The sequence below is a fragment of the Phragmites australis genome, chromosome 1 (assembly GCF_958298935.1).
Source record: "Phragmites australis chromosome 1, lpPhrAust1.1, whole genome shotgun sequence".
Lineage (NCBI taxonomy): Eukaryota > Viridiplantae > Streptophyta > Magnoliopsida > Poales > Poaceae > Phragmites > Phragmites australis.
In genome coordinates this window covers 44,105,900-44,117,422 of record NC_084921.1, presented here as the reverse complement: position 1 = coordinate 44,117,422, position 11,523 = coordinate 44,105,900, and the positions used below count along the sequence as shown (strand labels likewise).

The following is an 11,523-nucleotide window of genomic DNA, read 5'->3' as shown; positions in this document are numbered from 1 at the left end:
AAACCTCTTTATTTCAAATACGAGCAATTTGAAGTAGTATATTTTTGTGGAAACTGTATAATCATATTTATGATTCATCCAATCCCAAATATGCAAGAGGGTTTATATCAAATGCTTAAGTTGCTCTTATATGCAATATTGATGAAATTGACAAAGTCTTTTGCTTGAGATTTATAGTCCGCTTTAAATGGTTCTTTTGGACATATATGCTTATATGATGTTGACACTTTGTGATAAACGAGAAATTCGTTATAATGTTAACAATTTTGCTATGTTCAACCTTGAGCCTAATCCATTGCACTTGTGCTTCGGATGTTAATTTCGGACTCATGCTTAATTTGCCTTCAATTAAATTTGTTTTAATTGTCATCTATTTCAATTGGAATTGGTATCTCTTTCAAATGAAATGCTTTGTATTTTCAATTGGTATCTCTTTTAGGTATTAAATTGATATCCTTCGAATTTTAATTGGTTTTTTTAAAAAAAAATCTCATTTAGCATCTCTTTGAATAGCTTGTTCTCATCACATAGTTTATAATTAGGTAAGTGTATTTGGTTTAACTAAAATTATGAGAAATACACATATCATGAGGAGTTTGCACTGTATATATGGTCATGCACTAGCTTTCGATGATTACCTCTTGTGGGATATGGCTAATGTGTTTTGAAGAAAAATTCTTTTTAAGCAAGTCCTCCAAGATTCTTGCCAATTTGACGTCAATTGGGAGAGAATTTGTTTCGATGATTCCATTTTGGCATTGATATCAATTGGGGGAGAATTTGGACTATATGTTATATTTTGGTGTAAGAGGGCTTTGTTTGTGGAGGAGAATTATTGCCCAATGGGGAAGAATTTGTAATCCCTTATGTTTTTAAAGATTATGTCATTTGGAAGAGTTTTAAAAGCAAAAACATGCAAATCTTTAAAAAGTTTTGCTTTGTAGGAGCGTATTCATTTTGATATATACTTTATCACGCTTGCTTCATATGTATAAAGAAAACTCTGTCCAAAAATTTGAGATAACAATATATGCAATGATATTCAAGATTCATCCGCACATGCATAGATTGTGAGGGAGTTTACTATGTAGATATTATTTCTACTAACATCAAAACCTTTGTGATGTTTGATGCTAGTAAAATTAGTTTTGGTAATCTCAAATATCTTTGTGATGTTTGATGTTTTCAAAACTTGTTCTGTGTATACATTTGTATTCGGATTAGATGTATAATTAGAACTTTAAATTTTATCAAATATAATCATCTAGTGAGATTGTCATCAATTACTAAAATGGGGGAGATTGAAAGTGCATGTAGCTCTTATGTGTGATTTTGGTAATTAATGACAATACCTATGGACTAGCTGTGTTGTTGAGAATTATTGGTAGATGTTCCATAGGTGATGCATAGAGGAGAGATATGCATCAAGATCAATGAGCTCTAGGTGATGCTCGCGTAAGTGATGACAATATCTATGGACTAATAATTATGTTGAGAATCGTTATTAGGTTATTCCATAGGAAATGCATAAGAAATGAAGTATGGATTCGTTGAAGAATGCCATGAGTTCAAAGGATTGCATCAAAGTCATTGAGATTTTAGTGATGCTCATAAGAAAAAGAAGAAGCTTGAAGATTGAAAATAAACATGAAGGCTAAGTCAGTTGTAAAGACTAAGTGACTAAAGGTATAAAGTTGTCAATTAAGTTTTATGGACTAACACATGTGCTTTGTTCTTGAGAGTGAGTTAGGGTTAGGATCCATAAGAAGGCATAAGTTGAATTAAAATCATATATGCCAAGAGTGAAGAACAAAGAATGTACTCTATATATGATAAAGTGAATTTATTGAAGATGTCGGATACAAAATGATTTTCTATGGCAAGACAGTGAAGTGTAAGTAAGACTCGGCTGTGATGGATCATCCGTGATGAAGGGCAAGCAAATGGCTTGGTGCCAAATGACTAAGTCGGTGGTGAAGAACGAGTGAATGCTTTGCACCAATAGACCATGTGAGGCCATGGGAAGGTATGAATAATTCGCATTAATTATATGAAGAATCAATAAGAGATAGAGTGAAGATTATATGAAAGTTGGCAACCTTCAAAGTTTGAAAGAAAGAAACGGTACTCGAAGGTATTCAAACGCTCAAATGTGATTTAAATGAGTTTTATCTTTAAATTTGAGTGTAGGTATACCACACTATTAAGAGTGATGCAACATGAAGCTAATTATTGTGTCTCAGTGCTTAATAGTTTCTAACCAAAATCAAAGTGAGAGTTCACTTTAGGAGCCCGGTGATGAAAGTGTAGAAGCGTCCGAATTGGATTTTGGAGAGTTCTTAGTTTGATCCTGTATATTTAATATCATGAATTCAATTGAGGTATGTAGTTATCTGAATAAGCTTTTTATTAAATAGTGGGGAATGAAAGTAGGCTAGATTGATTTGTTGGACGGTTGAGTTAGACCAGGTTGTTAGGTAGATTGGGTGTTGGGTTTTAGGTGTAGAATATTATACTATAGTATAAGTATATAATATATATATATATATACATATACATATATATATATATATATATATATATATATATATATACACACATACGTGACGAGTACATCTAGATATATTATAGTTTACTGTTACATCATCCTCCAGTTAAACTTAAATAACTATCAGTTACAATCTGTTAGATACACCAGCTACAACCGCGTGTCAAAAATATATAATTGCAACACGAGAAGATAACAAGTTACATTTTAAATTAAACTACGATTACAACGTGTTCCTAAGTTATACATCATTAGGTAAAGATTTTGTTAGGGGTTATATTTATTTATAACACAATTGTAACTTAATTTTTTTATTTATGTTTGATTGTAATTTTTTATTTTATAAATTGTAACTCTATTATTTTTAAATTGTAAATGAGGGACTGAGGGTAGCGCAATCGTAACTAAGTTGAGCCTAAGTGTATATATATCGCCTGTCCACGCCTTCACGGGCCGGACCTACGTCTTACGGGCCGGGTGGCTTGCCGTTGCTGCGGACCACGTTCTGCAGGCCCATCGCCATTTCCAGCATCTTCCCTTCCGCAGCGGCCGTTCTCCCAATTCCCCTCCCCTCTCCACCAATCCCACCACCGCGACCCTATGGCCTCCGCCTCCGGCGCCGGCAAGTCGCTATTCCAGGGCCTGCGCAGGTTCCTCAAGAAGCCATGGGAGATCACGGGACCCTGCGCCTCGCCCGAGTACCGCAGCGCGCTCCCTGGCGCCCTAGAGTACCGCGTCAAGTGCCCGGCTACCGTGCGCGACGACCGAGATATGGCCATCGTGCCCACCTCCGACCCGGAAACCGTCTATGACATCAAGTACTACACGCGCGACCGCCGCCGGGACCGCCCGCCCGTGCGACGCACCCTCCTCCGCAAGCCGGACCTCGAACGCTACATGGCCGCCAAGCAGTTCGACCCCGCCAAGGACTTCCCCGTGCCCTACGTCAACACCACCGTCGAGGAGGACGATAACACCATCGGCGGCGGATACCAGAAGTGAGCCAGGTGAGGGGTGACGTCTCGTGCTACACTTAGATCTGAGGTTGCATATAGGGTTTCATCTCTGCTGCTACCGCTGTCATGCTACAAATATAGTTCAATTCATTGCCATACGGATCTAATGGATCAATGTGTTCTTTTTTGCTATTATTCTTCTTTAGACGGAAATCGCTTTTCATTAGTCAGTAATCACTGGACACAGCAGGTGTCTATCAGAATCGCGATTAGAATTAGGGATATAGTTTGCTGCAACTAAAGTCGCAAAACAGTTACTCAAACATGATAATCGGTTGCACTTGACTTGCTGCTTGATTCCTATTGAGGGGTTTTGTTGACAACCAATTTTGACATGTCATAGTCTAAAGTCTAATTAGATTATCAAGTATTTTAGTGGCCGAATTATTATTATTGGTTAGCTTAATTTGATTGCCAAATGAATAGGTGATTAGCCAAATTATTGATTGATTTCTGGTTAGTTTAATTCAGTACATTAGTTTTGGTCGGTCTGGCTAGTGTCAATCAGGTTCATGTTTAAGGGTAAATAATTTTAATTCGGCTGGCAAAGGAATAATTAGCCGGACATATGCTAATTAATTTAGTTACTTAGTTGAAGTTATTAATCAAGTGATTGATGCATGGATCAGCGAAGCGAAAAAGTAAAAAAGAGAGAAAATAGGCAAGAGGATAATCAATGGGGTCTAGTGGATCAAAATCATCATGCAATGATTAGGTGATTATCGGCTGGCTGGTGCATGCATTGGATGGTGTGGGATTTCTTTGCGCGCGATGATGTACAGCAACGGCAGCAAGATGGCAGGCCTGGCCACAGACAACCCACACCTAAGGAAGGGATGCGCAGGAGGACTGCATGCATGCACTGGAATGTCAAGATAGAAGGTCTAGCAAGAAGCAAAGCAGCTGCATGCAAGATAAGGAGACAAATCTCGCCTGGGAGAAGAAAGGAGCGATGCTGATTTGTAATTCCATATGCGTGGATTAGGCCGACGTCTAGGTCCTGCAAACTCGGGTGCTACGCAGATTAACACGGAAAGGGAGTCCTGAGCGAAGACCAGCTGCCCTATATAAAGAAAGGGTCAAGGCCGATTGAGATTAGCCAATCGATCAAAACACAAAACGCGTCTATTATTTTCTTTTCTGTTCTTCTTAGGAGTAGATATAGAATAGCTATGCTTTGCTGATTTGTCCCGTAAATCAGCCGTGCGTCTCCACAAAAGGCCGTGCGTCTCCACAAAAGCGAGGCTCCTTTGTTGTTCTTGCTTGTAAAACAGCTGGTTCTTCACCGTAATTGAAGAATTATCCCATTTGCTAGTTTGCTTGAAAACTAGTCGTGCGCTTCTACGGAAGTGAAGCAATCTGGTTATTTGTGACCTTGTGTGTTGATTTTGACATCAGCAGGTTTTTAATTCATGACCTGAAGTCAAGCTCAAGTCTGTCAATAGTTACAGAAAGTTGCTACACCTGCGGTTATTAGGTTAATACGAATAGCTAATTGGTAAAGTTGCCATGCCTGGATCCCGAGATTCTTATCTGTTTTTGCTTGTAATTTAATATGTGATCAGGTTGTCTTAATTCAGTTGGTTCATGCATGTAATTGTTGGATTGCACAGGTAAGCACTCACTATAGGACTCTAGAACACATGTTAATTTTTGTGCTGCGACGAAGCTGCAGCTTTTCTGGGCCTTTTCACTATATTTATATATGCATCTAGATCATGGCCTAAATGCCAGCTGCTCATGGCCTTAGTGGCCCCTAATTCTAGCACACGTCCAATAGCCTGGGCGTGTGCGGATGCAACTGCCTAATTGACTCTAACAATGCATCTGTCGAAACTAAAAATGCAGCTAACTGAATACTATCTAACGCACACAGGACTTACTGACAGTAATACCTGTAGGAGTAAACTCTCATAGTAGAGTAGTCATTTTTGTATGAGTTGATTAATTTTACTATGTTTTTTTTAGCTGAAGATTAATTTTACTATTCTATTCTCTACAAACTCTGTTATCGTGTCTTATATTTGGGCCTTTGGACTGGGATTGAGAGTGATCTTTGCTTTGACATGTATAGAGTTGACAGATGTTATGAACTTTCAACATCTAAGAAGTAAATTATCACAAATCAGTTTTTCTTTGGTATAAATGTAACATAATTGTGAGCTTTCCACTTTCTTTGTGGGTTATCTAGTGGGTATCAACAATCATTTATTAATACTATTACTCTTTGAACTCTGAAGACGAGAAGATCTATATGTTCTCTTTTGACAAATGCAATCTTGAGCTGTAAAGTAGAAGTAGGAATGGTTTGTTTCTTTTCTTTTGTTTTGGAGGGGCGAGCTGATTCTTATTTTCTGCTCGTGTTTGGTTCCAACCCAATATCTAGGTTATCCCTTGCAGTAATTTTTTGGTTTGGTGTTCACAAGCTTTAACAAAGATTTGTACTATGCGTAACGAGAATGTTGCCATATGTTGTCTGTTGATTTCCTTGTCATGCCACTAAATGGTAAATGGAAATGAAAATTGCCGCTTAGCAGATGTCAGCCTCACCAATTTGACCACGACAACTGCACTCTTCAATCTTGGAGAAAATTTCTTTGGGCTTGAATAAATTCACTCTTTCAGCTTGAAATCTGGTAGAATTTATACCTTACAACTAGCAAACTCAAACTTACCACTCGAGAAAACAGAATATCATTTTGAAACTTCCAAAGCTTTCAACTCAAAAGTTCAAACTTCAACTTCCATTTGAAAACATCGCCAGTGTTTTTAAGGTGTCGCCTAGGCGTCAAGGTCTCGGAGGGCAAGGCGCCGGCATCGCCTTGCCAAAATCAGTGAGAAAGATGGAGGCGGAAGAGAGTTTCCCATGCCAAAGAGAGGAGCGGGAGGGAACCAGCAGGGCCAAGCAGCCGTCACCTTCAGCATCTCCATTAGCACTGATGGCCAGCGCAGCACTCCATCCGGTTAACTGCAGCGGCAGTCGATCTGGAAGGAGGTGGCGGCAGTGGTTGATTCGGTAAGGGACTAGCGGAGGCGTGGCCTCCAGCAATGTTGGCAGTGAGGGAGATGGAGGAGGAAGCGCTGCTCGATGCGGTGAGGGAGATGGAGGCGGTGCTGCTCGATGAGTGGTGAGTCAATGCGGCTAGAGCTTGCCTGGGAGTAGTACGTACTTCGGTACTTGTGTTGGCTGCTGAGTGGTGTATTTGGATTGGGCTTTTGCTGAGCTTCATAGGCCTAGCAAGGGTGACGCGATGGATAGTCTAGGATGGCAGAGTCTCCCATCTATTTCTTATATTATTTTCATTTTCTTCTCCTTTAGAGCTACTATTATATATACAAAATTAAGAATATATCGCTTTAAGCACCCAAGCGATTGGAAGGGGTGCCTCACCTTAAGCGCCTAAGCGGTTGGAAAGGGGCAAGCTGCCACGCCTCACCTTACCGCCTTGGCTCCTCGCCTCACCACCTTAAGAATAATGGACATCGCTTTTGTTATGTGCAGGATTACTGTTTGCGTGTTCAGACGCGTGAGCAGTAACCACGCAACAAGAAGAGTCCAGATTGGGTTTGATAGTTCGGCTAGAGATAAGTTAGTTTAGAATTAGAGATAAGAATCAATTCGGCTAGAGATAAGATAGTTTAGAATTAGAGATGAGATTAGAGATAGAGTCGGATTTGAATTAGAGATAAGACTAGAGATAGAATTGGATTTGCATGAGGCCGGCTGGGATATCTGCAGCCGGCTATATATGTTGCTTGGCATCAGCCGAGAGAAATCAATAAAGAAATCAATTACCCCCTATTTATCTCCTGATTCTACCTCCTCACGTCAGCCCTCTGCTCCTCTCTGTTCTTCTCTGTTCTGCCTCTGTGCTGTTCTCCCTCTCTGGTCCCCCTCTCTCCTGTGCTACCTGAGCCAGGATCTACCAGCTTTGGTCTCCTCTCAACCCTGTGGCCATGGCGGTTGATGGTGTCAGAGGCATGTGCTGATGGGTTGAGGGAGGGGAGGGAAGCTCAAACAGTGCTGATGAAGGCTCATTAGCAATCACCTTATATTTTTGAATCGGTTAGTGTTAAGGCCTTAAGGATGAGTTGACAACAAGCGCTGAAGTGGAGCTGGCTGTGTAGTTAGGGGTGATGGTGATGCTGGTGGCAGGTTGTGGGTGGCGTTGAGGCGAAGGAACCCTCGCGCTGGTTTGTTCAGAAATAAATGGATTCATAGACACCTCACTACACAGCAAAAGCTGGATCCAATAGGAGACCTGATCCATACATAGTCCGCTATTTAAGAGGGCATCCTCATGCAAGCTAACTATTGGGCGTCCGCTATTTGACAATTTTGATAGAATATAGCCATGTTACAACTCTGCATGGAAATTCAACATTTAAACTGAAGCTAAATGATTATTTGTGCATAACTATCATCCATTTGTTGTTAGGCAAGCTTTCTATCACACTTTCAACTTCAGGATCTCTTATGTCCTTGGATTTCATGTCAGTTGCATTGTCTCATTTGCTTTCATGAATATCAACCTTCCCATGTCTGCCCTTTTACAATGTCTAATAACAGCATTACAGCAATAGTTAGTAGTGCTGTTTTCTTTTGAACTTTTGCACGGTATCAGTGGCAGCATTGTCATGTATTGAGTGGTGAAGATTGTATACCTATTTCTGGAATTGTATATGCTATCTATCCTTTATCTTTTAATGTGTTATGTACTTTCTAGTACTAATTCAGAACGAGTCTAGACAGCTGAAGCTACTGCAGAAGTGGAAGCCACATCTAACTATCGTTCTCTTTCATGTGGTATCGTTATAACAAAGGTTACTAATTTGATGCTGGTTAATTTCAGGTAATCGTCTGTGTTGTACTTGGACTCCATCAGAAGCTGCACCGTCGTCATTTCTGGCCTTAAACATCCCTTTTTCTTTCGTTCTCAGAAAATTTTCTGGTTGTAAAAGATGATGGCGGCAATAATATTGCATTTGTGGAGCACGCCAAATGCATATTTCTTGTAAGTTGCATTCGAAAACTCTTTCGACCTGACACTGGTGCTATGGTTTAATGAACGATGCGAGGTTTCTGCTCGAATGTGCACATCATCTGCCCAGCTGCAAAATTATTATGATTATAAGAACCAAATTGAATGCTTTTGTTTTTGTACAATGTAGAACTTTATTATGTACATTGCTTGTAGTAACTCATACTCCATCTGTAGTTCGTGAGTTTTTTCTTCAATTTGATCAGGGAACACGTACGCCTGGTATGCTGTGACTGATACTGCGCTATCATTGGCGAAATTATATTGGCTTTATCACGGCCGTGTCGTTGGTGGTCAGCAACTGATCTTTTGCTTGCTTGATGCTTCCCCGATCTCCTCGTGGCAATGCCTATGCCTTGCAACGCATGCAAGCCGGTAAACGTCACTGCAGTGTCTGATTCTTGTTACTTGTGCCGGTCGTTAGCTTTGCTGTGCTGCTGCAATTTGTGATGAATGATGATGTACTAGAAGACTATGAGATGAGAATCGATCGAAGTTCTAAACGATTTGTACTACTATAAGCAAGTTATAAGTAGCGTTTTATCAGTATCGATTCGAATGTAATCGGTATTGCTGATGTATCAGTGTTAGTTCTTAAACTCTCGCGCGTATGATTGAGGCGTCAAGAACTGGTATTGATACTTTAGTGCCAGTTTCAGTTACGAACCGACACTGATAGTGTCTATTAGTGCCGGTTCTTGACACCTCAATTATTGTTCGCGTGTGGGAGTTTAAGGACTGGCACTGATAGTTACTATCAGTGTCGGTTAGAATTAGAACCGGTACTGATGCCTGTGTTATATTTATATTCAGAACTTAGCTACTCTCCTTGTTTGCTCCATTCAACCTGACGCCGCTTGTCCTCTCCGACCACCGCCTCCTCCCTGTCTGCAGCCTCCTTGTCGCCTCCTCGTCCTCATCCTCATCGCGCACTGACCGTCGCCTCCTCGTCCTCGTCGCGCGCCGACCGCCGCCTCCTCGTCCTCGTCGTGTGTCGACCCATCGCCGCCTCCTCGTCCTCATCGCGCGTCGGCCCACCGCCCCCTCCTTGTCGCCTCCTTGGCGTCCCCATGGCGAGCAACAGCAGTAGAGGTGGAGGGCGTATATCTAGGCAGCGTGTAGGCGGCTGTTCCATCCTATTTGGCCACCTCGGTCCGGGTGACCACCCTTGTACTCCCGGCCTGCAGATCCTCAACGGTCTATTCCCTTCCTACCCAGAAGGGTCACAAAACCCCTGGGTTAGTTCTCAAATTCAAGTTAGCAAATTGTAGTTAGCAATTTTAGTTAGCCAATTTAGGTCCCGAAATTAGATATGTATTTTAGTTCAAAATATGTTGGCTTATTATTAGATGTGTATGTCATGATATTGGATGTGTATTGTTATATCGGTGTTTTAGATGTTACCATCACTTCGTAGTGTGTAACTAGTTTATTACTTTCTTGTGCTGCAATTGATGATTTGACATAATTGCGAGATTATCCACATGTGCCGATTGATATGGCATTGATATTTTTTCTCTCAGCATGTAGACATACCTGTGACTTGTTTTAGGTATATTTGCATGCTCAGAGATGAAAATCCATTTACTCTCGTACTCTCGGCCTCCAGATCCTTAACGGCGTATCCCCTTCCTACCCAGAAGGGTCATGAAACATTTGGGTTAATTCTCAAATTCAAGTTAGCAAATTGTAGTTAGCAAATTATAGTTAGCAATTTTAGTTAGCCAATTTAGGTCCTAAAATTAGATATGTATTTTAGTTTAAAATATGTTGGTTTATTATTAGATGTGTATGGCATGATATTAGATATGTATCGCTATATCGGTGTTTTAGATGTTACCATCACTTCTCAGTGAGTAATTAGTTTGTTACTTCCTTGTCCTGCAATTGATGACTTGACATAATTACGAGATTATCCATATGCGTCGATTGATATGCATTGGCGTTTTTTTTAGCATATAGACATACCTGTGACTTGTCTTAGGTATATCTGCATACTCAGAGATGAAAATTTCTTTGCTATAAATGATAAGAAGTTCAGTTAAGATTGCAGTTTGCAGTTAACAAACTTAGAAACTAACATACCAATTGATGTAGATGATTTTTTTGTCTACAATAGCTATATGACATTATTGCGGACCTTGGTGGCACACCACCTGTGGTGACGACTATATTGGCTGATAACAATAAAATAAAGATCACTATCTCTTTTAACATTACTTTTTCTAAAGAAAGATATGTCACATTAACAACATCAAGCTCTGAAACAGACCAAAGACTTATGACTGAAAGATCTGTTGTTCATACGTTTCTACAAGCGGTTAACCCGCAACTTGGATACATGTTTTCTGACTACAGCTATTTCAAATTGAAAGTGCTTGAACATAATGAGGATGTGTTTGCAATGACTCATAGGCTCTCGTGGTTACATGCAGCTGAAACGGTTGGTGACATGAACCTGTAGTTTGTAGCTACGGTTATTTCAATAATATTAAATTTTTTCTCTATATTGTTGCTCTTTGTCTATAGGATTTTTACTGGAACACTCGGATGCGGATGGATCATAGCTTGATTTCAATCTTACATCTTCTTGCCCAGCAGTGAGTGTACACATTACTTGGTCCTCAATGCAAGAAGGTCCGGGAAGGAAAGTACCAGTCAAACCTTAAGTTTCAATGTGATAGTAACAGTTTTGTTATTTACGGAAGTCCAATAAAACTTCTGTTTGAAGCAACAGCTAGTACGCTCATTTACACATTGAATCATTTTGATGTAATATTTAGAGTTGAAATTTTAGATATCAACTATGTATGTAATGGTATTTGATATAATTTTAGAAATGTCTGTAGTTTGAATTAATGTATTAAGTGTTTATCGTGACTTAAATATTAGAAGAATGGATGCATGTGCATGTGAT

General features: G+C 40.1%; 1 protein-coding gene across 1 annotated transcript; it reads left to right on the top strand.

The window, feature by feature from the left end:
- The first annotated feature begins 3,033 nt into the window (after positions 1-3,033).
- On the top strand, positions 3,034-8,656 carry LOC133921412 (uncharacterized). Its single transcript, XM_062366271.1, has 2 exons — positions 3,034-3,555; positions 8,418-8,656. Exon 1 carries the CDS (start codon positions 3,149-3,151, stop codon positions 3,548-3,550), a length of 402 nt encoding a protein of 133 aa, XP_062222255.1. The 5' UTR covers positions 3,034-3,148; the 3' UTR covers positions 3,551-3,555; positions 8,418-8,656.
- The last annotated feature ends 2,867 nt before the right edge of the window (positions 8,657-11,523 follow it).

Coding starts and splice junctions, on each gene's coding strand:
- LOC133921412 (XM_062366271.1), top strand. CDS start 3,149: ATGGCCTCCGCCTCCGGCGCCGGCAAGTCGCTATTCCAGGGCCTGCGC.